This window comes from Calliphora vicina, unplaced genomic scaffold (assembly GCF_958450345.1).
Source record: "Calliphora vicina unplaced genomic scaffold, idCalVici1.1 scaffold_55, whole genome shotgun sequence".
In the NCBI taxonomy this organism is placed as follows: domain Eukaryota; kingdom Metazoa; phylum Arthropoda; class Insecta; order Diptera; family Calliphoridae; genus Calliphora; species Calliphora vicina.
Window position 1 is genome coordinate 103,519 of NW_027052563.1, and position 11,283 is coordinate 114,801.

An 11,283-nucleotide genomic window follows, 5' to 3' on the forward strand; every position below is an offset into this window, starting at 1 on the left:
TCGTTGAGCACCAATATAGAAATAATTTCTGAATAGAGGACGAAAATACCTATTTACTGGTGTATCAATCATTTTTCCAAGTGCTTTCACTCAGAAGTGATAGGTCAGCAAACTTTTGAAAAATAAAAAAATAAGTAAATTTTGTTTTTTTTTCCTAAAAATTAAAATATTCGTTGAGCACCATAATGGAAAAGAGTTCCGAATAGGGGACAGAAATACCTATTTATTGATGTATTGAACACTTTTCCAAGTACTTTCAGTCAGAAGTTATAGGTCAGCAAACTTTTGAAAAGTAGAAAAATAAGTAAAAAGTTTTTTCGTTCTAAAAAATAAAATATTCGTTGAGCACAAATATGGAAATGAGTTCTGCATAGGGGACAAAAATACCTATTTATTTATTGAATATTTTTCTAATTACTTTCAATCAGAAGTTATCACTTTCTAATCTTTGAAAAAATCGAATTAAATATACGTCTTATCTCAATGTGACTAAGCATAGCGGCAACCGTATATAAAATATTTAAATATATATATGTATATATTAATTTATTCTTATATATATACACTAAATTATTAACAAACAAAATGTTATTTTTATTAATAAAATTTTTTTAATAGGTCGATAATAGCGTTCATATTAATCATGAATTAATTCATTTCAGAAACAAAAGTGGCAATCTTATTAATGTATGGCAACATATTAAAGATATAAGAAAAAAATAATGTGGCAACACTCAGCCGTAGTCAAATTTACACAAAATATTCTGGCTGGTGGATGTGTATAAGCGAACTCCGCAAAATCCAGGCCATGATTTTGATACTTTTGGAACAAACCCAAAACAGTTGAACACACAGACTGGCTCAAGGCGAATTCATATAAGGTGTACTCGTCCTTACAACAAGTACAACATGCATTTTGTTTTTGCTTTTTGCCTAATCTGTCAAAAAACTCAAGTAAGGCGAATTCAATATTAAAGTGTAATTTAACATCAAACCAGTTTAATATTTATATTTATTGCTTCATTTCATGTGGAGGATCATAAAATGTTCGATGATGAGTTCAAACGCGTGTAGAAACAGAAGGAATAGAATATAAAACAACAGAAAAAATGGACGCTAATGAGTACACCTTATATGAATTCGCCTTGGACTTGCTGGTTGGATGTCCTTGGTCAACCATTTCTGCCAGAATTTTGATATTTAAAAAAAAATTGGAACACGCCCAAAAATAATTTAACACCCACCATAAAGTATACCAATTGTTTCGCAATTTTGAAGATATTTCAATAATATTTGGCACATACATTTTTTCTAGGCCTAAAGACGAAGCCGATTGACGGGACCACTTCAAATCAAATTTCGCTCCAAATAAGTTTTATATATGGGGTAATCATGGCACCTATGTTTCGATGATCCATAATTAGTCAAAGCTCCCATATAAGGCCCACTTCCGAAAATCATTTTAACCAGCATAAATCTTTTAAAAATTTTGATATCCACATGAAATTCAACAGAAATAAGTTTCATATAGACATAAATTACGCGTTCTAATCTTAACCAAAAAATATATCGAATGGAAATTTAAATAACGTCACATCAGATACTAAGTCCCCTTTTACAATGCAGAAATTGAAAGGCAGACAGACGAAGTTTGTGGGCGAGGGGTTGAAGATGTAGAGTGTGTAATACACGGGTTTAGGTTAGTTCAAAAGAGAATGAGAAAAATGTCTGCCTTTCAATTTCTTCATTGTAAAAGGGGACTAAGGCTAACAAACAAAAAAACGAGGAAAGATTTTATAAATTGGAAAATAACTTTATATTCCAATTCGCAGAGTTATGCAATTTTGTAATTCTAGTCAAACCACACTTCTGTTTTTGGTAACGGCACGCAATCGCATATTTTTGCTAATATCTTCAACTCCTTAGGGTCAATTGTTGCAATATTTTTCCGGAATAAAGTGGTACTTATTACTATAAATAATGAAGATATAGAAAATTTGTTGCTAGTAGCATCATTGATACAAAATTATTTGCTATTTTGTCGGTTTCATAGATTTTAAAAGAAGTATTAATATCGTGATCCTATTTCATAGAGAAATATACAGGCCTGTCACAGAATTCCATTCCGATCGAAAGTAGAATTAATTCCGTATTTTGCTTCTTCAGAAAAAGTAAAACGAAAATTTCTTTCGGAATGAAACCACTTTCAGTTTTCAAAGTGGAATTGATATTTCTTTGTAATTATTTGTGTTCTAACATTTTTAATCAGTTTCTGTAGCAAAAACTTCACATTTGCTTCAATATAAAAAAAGGTTTTCAAATTAAAATCAGAAATACAGAATTATTAAATATTTTTGGAATTAATAAATTATACGGAATCTGAAGAACCTAAAAAGGAAGCGATCGGAATTGTAACTATAGAAATGAAACCATTCCGAACAAAATGTGTGACAGGCCTGATACAGCATATAGGCTGAATTGAAAATAAGGTGTTATTTGGAAATCTAGTGCAAAGATGTGTAGAACCAAATGTTTTTTCTATTAACAAACTGCTAGTTAGTTAATTACAGTATCCAAAACCGAACATGCGGTTTCTAAACTCGATCGGTTCTCTTTAACTTTTCTGTTTTTTGACAAACCGGGTTTTTAAGGCGCTTAACCTGTTTTAACGAAATATATAAAGCTAATTTGAATATATTTTTGAAAAACGGATAATATTTTTAAAAATATTAACTTATTTTATAGAAAATTGTAGCATTTGACAATATTTCGCAAAAGATATAAAATATAATTGCTCCTTAAATATTCAAAGATGTCAAATTTGCAAAGACTGAAAGCTGGGTTAGCCGACCGATAGTGGAATGTAAACGTAATGAGAAAAAATTATTGAAATTTTAAAAGATAAATCCCTTGCTCAGTGCTTGAGCGACTATACATTCTTTCTTGTTTATTTATTTTTATTTTTCAGTTATTGAAGGCATACCGGATCCGGAATACATACATACTTTTTATACATACAGTTTGTAATGCATAAATTTGTTAATTTTTTTAAATAAATGTTATCGTTTTGTTTTAATTGAAATTCCATTTGTTATTTATTTTCTTAAAAAAACTAAAAATTAAATATAATAAAGCTTACAAACTATAAAAAAAAGAATATTTAATTGTTTTGTGGAGGTGTTGGTGGTGGAGTTTCTGGTACAGGTGGTGGTGTTGGGGTTGCAATTGGCGGTGCAAGCGTGGGTGGTGGTGGTATTGGGGTTGTTGTTGGTGGAACAGCCGTAGGTGGTGTTAGGGTTGTTGCTGTTGTGGGCGGTGGTGGTATAGCGGTAGGTGGTGTAGTTGTAGGTGGTATAGCTGTAGGTGGAGTTGTTGCTGTTGGTGGTGTAGTCGTGGGTGGTGGTGGTATAGCCGTTGGTGGTGTGTTCGTGGGCGGTGGTGGTGACCAATACAGCTGGCCTTCTTGAATGGGTGGCCCATAATACTGCCCACCATTGTAATACGGCTGTCCGTATATTGGCGGCGGGCCGTATGTTGGCGGCGGGCGGTAAGTAGTCCCAAGTACCTGGAAATAAAGAATTTATTATAATTTATTAACTTTTTAACCACTTTTTTATTTCGTTTTAGGGTACACTATCTGATGATAATTTCAAAAATGGACAAACATGCTGACCTGTAACCATCGCCGTAATTGGACCAATTCTTCCGATGATCAGCGGTAAGTAGTCCCAAGTACATGGAAATAAAGAATTTATTATGATTTATTAACTTTTTAACCACTTTTTTATTTCGTTTTAGGGTACACTATCTGATGAAAATCTTCGTAATCTTCGATAAGTCAAGATTAGGTTTACATAGTACTATTTTTGTCTTTGAATAAAATAACGGATAATTGTTAATTTAATAATTGTGTAGATTTCCACACTACCATTGAGGTACTACACTAAGCGCGTTGCCAATTATTTTTAATGGCTGGCATCCCCAATAGGCCTAAACCATCATATTGCTTTATATATATAATTAAATACTTAAATAATATATGCCTTGATTTCATCATACAATTGAGCCATAATTTTATGAGTGTTTTTATAGAAGTGTGATTTTTTTTTTCCACTCATTTTTGTCATGCAATAAATAAATAATAAAGTCATGCAAATAAATAAAAAAATAATATCATGCAAATAAATATAAAATAAATAATATCATGCAAATAAATAATGTTATATAAAAATAAATATTGATGGCTTTTTGGCATTTTTAACACACTTCTTTAATTTAAAATGTTATTACTACATATTTTACATATAGTGAATGAATTTTTGTACTTATTGATTATGCAGTCTTTACAAACTCTATAATTGCAGCAAGAACATTTATTTCTATTTTTTTTTAAGTTTCCGCAGTGGCAACAAAATTTCGAACAATCGTCAGCATATTTAATTAAAATTGACTTTATTTCTTCTCTAAACTGATTGGGAAGAGGTAAGTTCATCATTTGCTCGCCGTTTAAGAAACGTATAACGTATAATATTACAAAAACACCGCAACTAACGGCATCATCCTGCTTTGTTCGTTGTAAAATTTGAATGAATTTCCATTTATTTTTGCAGGCATTCGATATAAAGTTATTGTAATGACTCTTTCCGCTGTCATCATAAAGAGAGTCGATGAAGAAAAATTCAAGTGTTGAAGGTTTTAAAACGCAAAGATTAAAATGCCCATTTTTCAAAATTGGAATAATTAGTAGTTCAGGTGTAAACGATAATAGTGTATTAGCCTTTTCAAAGTTAATTTCATTAATTTGGCATGGCAAGCATAGAACATTTTTAGCGTTTTCTTTAATACAGCCGAATATTGCACAATCGACTACAAAATTTGTTAGCAAACATCCTTTCTTCAATGATTCCCAATCTTCACTATCCAAGAAATTGTAGAAACCGATTTGAAGTTGCTTTAATGTGGGATAGATTGAACTAAATAAGTCATTGTATCTGAAAAGAAAATATTTGATTTTTTCATTTTTTCTGGTTTCGAAAATTAAGCTTGGCGTGCAATAACTGTGTTCCTTGTTATCCCGTTTATTTAACATCTCAACATCAATAATATCCTGGACATCTTCTGGTTGTTTTTCAAATTTTTTGGTTTTCTTGGAACTAAGCAATTTCTTTGGATTTATGGACTTTTGTTTTCTTGGTTCAGTTTTAATATCTTTGACATTTTCTGCTTGTTTTTCAAACTTGTTGTTTTTTTTTGCACTAAACAAATGCTTTGGATTTATGGCTTTCTGTTTTCTTGAATCTGGTTTATACCATCCTTCTTCTGGGGGCAGAGAGTTGTTTGTATCATCTGATTTCTTCGAAGCTAATTTCTTTGATTTGGTAGCATGGATATTTACTTCTTCAAACATGTTGTACTTATATCTCAGTTCCTTTAAGGTAGTTATGTTGTCTTCTCGATCAGCTTTTATAAAATCTCCAGGCCGCATCGAATTATTCTTTAAAATGATATGCTTTTGCAAAAAAAAACTGAATTCAACTGGCGCATTGCTTATATGATCTCCGGAAGGATCTATTAAAATTCCCATTATATTTGTCCACATAGGAAGAAATGGACAATATTTATTGATGACAAAGTTACATATGTCTTCATTTCCATATTCATTGTCGTCACCTTTCACGGATTGATTTTTGATGTCATTACCTATATCTTCATATATTTTTAAAAATATTTTTTTGAATGGACTTCGGCTAGCAATAGATTCTAAATTGCTTATTTCTTCATCGTCTATAAGATTGAGATTTCCATAATCGATTTCATCCATCTCCAGTATATTTCTTCTTAGAATATTAAGACTTTCCGTAAATACGTAATTTTTTTTGGGATAGAGGAGAACAATAAATATGTGTTTAAACCAAAATTTACACTCTCCCAGAGTTTTGAGATCAAATGCCATAGTCAAAACATGCTTAAGAAAATGTCGCATAGTATTATGTTTACCGATTTTATTATTTAAGTCTTTGCACATTATATGTATATAATGGGATTTGCACCATTGTACTATGACTTTCGGTTTCTTATTAATACTGGAATTTTCTAAAAAGCGATAGCAGCTCGAAAGATATTCTGATATAGTTTCATTGTTGCAGCTTTTTAAAACTGCTCCAAATAGAGCATAACTGACATCTGTGCATACTCTTTCAAAGAATGGCCACTTGAATTTGCATTCGATGCAAAATAGCTTCAATTTTTCCAAAATAAAAGATATATCGTATAGAGTGTGGCGAGATAGAATAGCTGTTACGACAGGAAAAATCAATTTCAGCTTTTTTATTCTTATAACAATCTTATAGACCAAAATACGCTTGTCCGCACATTCAATTTGGCGCACACTTTGTCCAGATGCATCAAAATGAATTGTAAAATTAGCGTCTTTAAGAATTTCTGGATTTTCGGCAAATGTAATAAACGTAGCTATTCCCCAGCAATATACAGCTAAAGGCGATGCCATATATTGAATATAGTCTTTGTAATGTTTCTGTTGCATTAAGAATACCTCATGAAAAGGATCTCCATGAAGCCAAGTTTCTGATTTTCCTTCAGAACTGCATTTATGCAAAGTTGGAAGATTTTGTATATTTTGCATATTTCCGCTCTTTGCAATGTCATCTGATGCATTAAGAATTTGCTTTTTTCTGTAAAGATAAGCGCTTTGTTGACGTAAATCTTTTTTCACCAATTTACGAGCTACGCCTCTCATCTGCGGAATACGTTTTTCTTCATTAGCATGAAAAATTTGTCCAGTTCTATATACCGAAACTTTTCCATCTGAACTTATTTTAAATCTGTATTTGGAGCAATCAGTAAAAGTACAACGTCCATACACCAGTAAACCGGATGCTAAATATTTGGTACTGAAGAATGATATAACGCATGCATTGTTAATTTTTAAATATTCCTGGCGAATGACGTCAAGTACAAATTTATTTTTAGATAGCTTTAATTTTGTATCATCTTTGGCTCCAAAAATGAGTTTTGGGGGAATTTCGAACTCACAATCCAAAATATTTTTTTTAAAATCTCTTGTTCGTTTTGTTGCCACGCCTATTGATCGATTAACATTTCGATTAAGTTTTTCCTTTGGATTAGGAATCTTTCTATATTTTTTATATTTTGATACTTTTAAACTTCTATCTGAGATTTCAAAAGGCCCCAGAGTTATATTGCTACTATTTAAAGCATTATTTAAACTTTCATTGAAACTTATATTATTTTTTATTGAAATTGTATCATTATTTAAAATGTTGTCACATTTATTTTCATTATTACTGCAATTTGTTACATTCAATTCACTATTGCGTAATTTATCATATGCATTATTATTATAATTTATTTCTTTGTCTATATTATATTTATAATATTTTTCAAAAAGATTTTCAAGCATACCTTTTAATTGGTCTACGAAATTGGTTAAAATGCCCTCTATATTTGAATTACAATTTTTTCCAGCATTGACACATTCTTGACCTGTAATAAAATATTAAAATTTTTTATAATGTTTTTGTATTTTATAACAAAAAATTCTTTATATATTTCAGTTTAATTTAAATATATGGTGGATTTCAAGTCAAGATGACAAACTTTTGAAACCGATGTCTTCCGATCGGGATGCAGTTTGCACTGAGGATAGTTCTATTGGATAGTAATTCAGACACTATTTCAACAAAATCGGTCAAGAACTCTCTGAAATTTTGAAATTTTTATTTTCAAAATTGTTTTTGAAAATTTAAAATTTTTTTTAAATTATATAAAAATTTTCAAAATTATATAAATTTTTTTTTTTTTAATTTTTTTTTCAAACATTTTTTGGAATTTTTAAAAAAATTGTTTTTTAAATTTATTAGTGAAAAAAAAAACAATTCAGAGATCTATATTCGGCTGTGCCGAATCTTATATACCCTTCACCAAATTATACTTTAAAATACAAATTTTAAATATTTTTAGGTAAACAAAAAAATTTCAAAATTGTTTTTAAAATTTAAAAAAAAATTTCAAAATTTTTGAAATTATTTTCCAAATTTTTTTTTAATTTTAAAAAATTTTTTTTTTTAAATTATTAGTGAAAAAAATGTATGACAAAAAATTTTTTGGTAAAAAAAAAAATTCGGGTTAAAAAATTTGTTTTCCGATTTTGACCCATTGTAGGTCCAAATTACTATAGCCTTATATACATCGTTGCAATGGATTTTGAAATATCTATCATTAGATATCCATATTGTCTATATTAATGACTTAGTAATCCAGATATAGATCAAAAATCGAGGTTGTCCCGGTTTTTTCTTATATCTCAGCCATTTGTGGGCCGATTTTTTTTACCAACCTAGCCGGGAGAGTTCCAGATATATTGATGTATAAATCATGTTTGTAAGTTATTTGGGGGATACGGAAAGTTGATTTCAACATACAGACGGACATTGCTATATCGACTTCGCTATCTATAACGATCCTGAATATATATACTTTGTGGGATCGCAAATGAAAAATGTAGAAATTACAAACGGAATGACAAACTTATATATACCCTTGCCACTCATGGTGAAGGGTATAAAAATAAAAAAATTTTGACTTTTTTTCCAAAATCAAAAACTTTTTTTCAAAAGAAAGCTTAGGTCTTTTTATCCCGATAGGAAGACATCGGTTTCAAAAGTTTGTTCACTTGACGTGAAATTCCCCATATTTATTTATGAAAGTTTAAAAAACTTACCAATTTGAACATACGAATGATCCTGAACAGATACAGGTCCTTTGTCTATAAACAAAAATTTAAGAAAAATATATATATTTAGAATAAAATTTTGAAAATTTATTAAAAAGTTTTTTGTGACAAACTAATTTTGTTATCAATTAATTTTTAGGAAAAAGTTATTATGTTGAAAATTTTTTTTTAGAAAAAAAATCGCAGAAAAATTTTTTGTTTTACAAATAATTAAAAAACAACAAAAAATGTTTAATGGCCAACATTTTTTTTAAATTTATTTAGACAAATTAAATTTAAAATCAATTTTTTTCAATGAAGACTGAACACACTTACCAATTTCAATATTCGATTTTTTCTCATTAATTACTGGTTCTTCGTCTATAAACAAAGTATAAAAATATCTTTGGTGAACAAAAAATATTATAAAAAATATAAAATTATTATAGAAATTTTGATTGTTAAAACTAATTTTGTTAAGAAAATTTGTTCCAATTTTTCACAAAAATACGAATTTTACTATAATGATTCTTCTACAATTAATCAGAATCATTTCATTGTTGAAAGAAATATATATTTTTATTTTATTAAAAAAATTTGGTGAAAAAAACTGCTTTAAAAATAGTTTTTCTGATTTTGAAATGTAAAATAAATGTCTGTTTATATCTTTCAAGAAAAACTTAAATTGTTAAAGTTATTTAAGAAAATTAAATAGTTTTTTTTAACTTACCATTTCGAACTTGATGTGTCATAATGTCACACTCATTTTCCTTAGAAATAAAAAATAAATTATAAAAACCACATTAGTATATTTTATATTTGATCTTACCTTTACATGACACTCTTCCATAAAATTATGACTTTCATCAATCTGAAATAATAAATTGCTATCAATATAAGAAATTTATGAATTCTTAAATTATTTACCATTTCTTCTTCCAAAAATGTCATTATATTTTCAACTGGCATCATATTTGATGCACGAAGTTGAATGTCGCTTACTTCTATGCATTCACATAAGCTAATCAAAGCATCTAAAGCGCACATTTCTTCTTGACTTAAAAGCCCATTTTCTAATGGCAGGTGTTCTAATGGGATGCTTTTGAATGCATCTATAGCGGACATTTCATCCACACTAAAACATGCGTTGTCTGGTTTCTGAGCTTCCAATGTAATGTTCTGTACTTTATATTGCTAGAATTAAATATAATTAAACATTTTAATAACTACATACAAATAATTTTGGACTACTAACTTCTTCCGTTTCGCATAGATTTATTAAAGCTTCTAATGCGCACTGTTCAGCTTCATTTAACAATGGTTCAGAGCAATTTGTTTCCTCTTCTAATGCATGTGAGCTTTTGGATGCATTCGTTGATATAATATTAATTTTTGACAGTTTTTTCGGTAATCTTCTTATCTAAAATGGTTAATACTATTAATATATGTTAATCAAGTATGTATTTATGTTTACTTACTTTGTTGCAAATCATTTTTCTATTCTTAGCAATATTACGAATTCTGCCATTCACAGGCATATTTTCATTGTATTCATTAATAATACATTCGACAATTCCATCGTTGAGATGATCAAGGTCTCCAATTTGAACTTGCTTTGCAATAATTTCATCAAGTTTAATGAAATCTCTCATTTTACTTGAGTATATCTAAAAGTAACATTAAACATTTTTAACAAAATTTGTAACTATTTTAGTTGAAAATTGTTATTCTTTATATGAAGAAACTTGAAACTATTAATAATAGTTATATTTTATTCAGCAATACAGTCAACTAGTTTCTAACACTTTCAAAAAATAACATAATAACAAAATTGTGATTGATGTTAACTTATTTTTAAAATTTTCTTTATATAGAATTTAATTTCACTTGTAAGAATTACATGTACTTACCTCTATATACAATTTAATACAACAAATTTAATAACACAATTTATATAAATTTGTATTACGCAAAATTAATTTTAAACAAATGTTGTATTACATACAATAATAACGTTTACAGTTATGAACGCTGTTCCATTCTATATTTTTTATAATATTGCCATATTTTTAGTGTGGTGAAATTGTATACACATAAAAACAGTGCTGCCAAATTCTTTGGTGTTAAATAAAATTATAGTGTTCCAAAATTTTCCAAAATATTTAGTGCCGGGAGCAAGCACGATATACTCTAATCTAAACTCTTTAATGTCAAGTAACTTTTTTTTAATTCGGCGTGATGCTATTTCTTGTTACCTGATTTGAATCATACATATAGTTCTAAGTTTTTTTTAAAGAAAATTAGCTTTAAGAGAAAACATATGTAAACTGAATTTCTGAAGTCTCAATAAATCTAAATCTTAAAAAATATTTAAAAAATGTTCCAAAATGGAAAATGAAACTAAACCTGATTTGGCGCAAAACGATGCGGAAGTTGATTCTGAAATATTTTTACATACTTGTCTAGTTTATAAAGGTTACTGATAAAATTTTATAATTATAAACCTTATATATTAGTTTTTTTTTCTTATA

The 11,283-nt window shown here is 28.6% G+C and overlaps 1 protein-coding gene across 1 annotated transcript; it reads right to left on the reverse strand.

Moving 5' to 3' along the window:
- Positions 1 to 3,160: 3,160 nt before the first annotated feature.
- Positions 3,161 to 10,404, reverse strand: LOC135962999 (arp2/3 complex-activating protein rickA-like). The gene is made up of 7 exons (XM_065514785.1): positions 10,231 to 10,404; positions 10,008 to 10,172; positions 9,680 to 9,946; positions 9,582 to 9,623; positions 9,483 to 9,522; positions 7,340 to 7,524; positions 3,161 to 3,565 (listed from the first exon to the last, which is right to left on the reverse strand). Exons 1-7 carry the CDS (start codon positions 10,402 to 10,404, stop codon positions 3,161 to 3,163), a joined length of 1,278 nt encoding a protein of 425 aa, XP_065370857.1.
- Between the last annotated feature and the right edge of the window lie 879 nt (positions 10,405 to 11,283).

Excerpts from the sequence above, each read along its gene's own strand:
- LOC135962999 (XM_065514785.1), bottom strand. The coding sequence starts at position 10,404 with ATGAGAGATTTCATTAAACTTGATGAAATTATTGCAAAGCAAGTTCAA. Across the intron at positions 10,173-10,230 it reads GAAAAATGATTTGCAACAAA|ATAAGAAGATTACCGAAAAA; the intron begins GTAAGTAAACAT and ends TAACCATTTTAG. Across the intron at positions 9,523-9,581 it reads TGGAAGAGTGTCATGTAAAG|GAAAATGAGTGTGACATTAT; the intron begins GTAAGATCAAAT and ends TTTATTTCTAAG.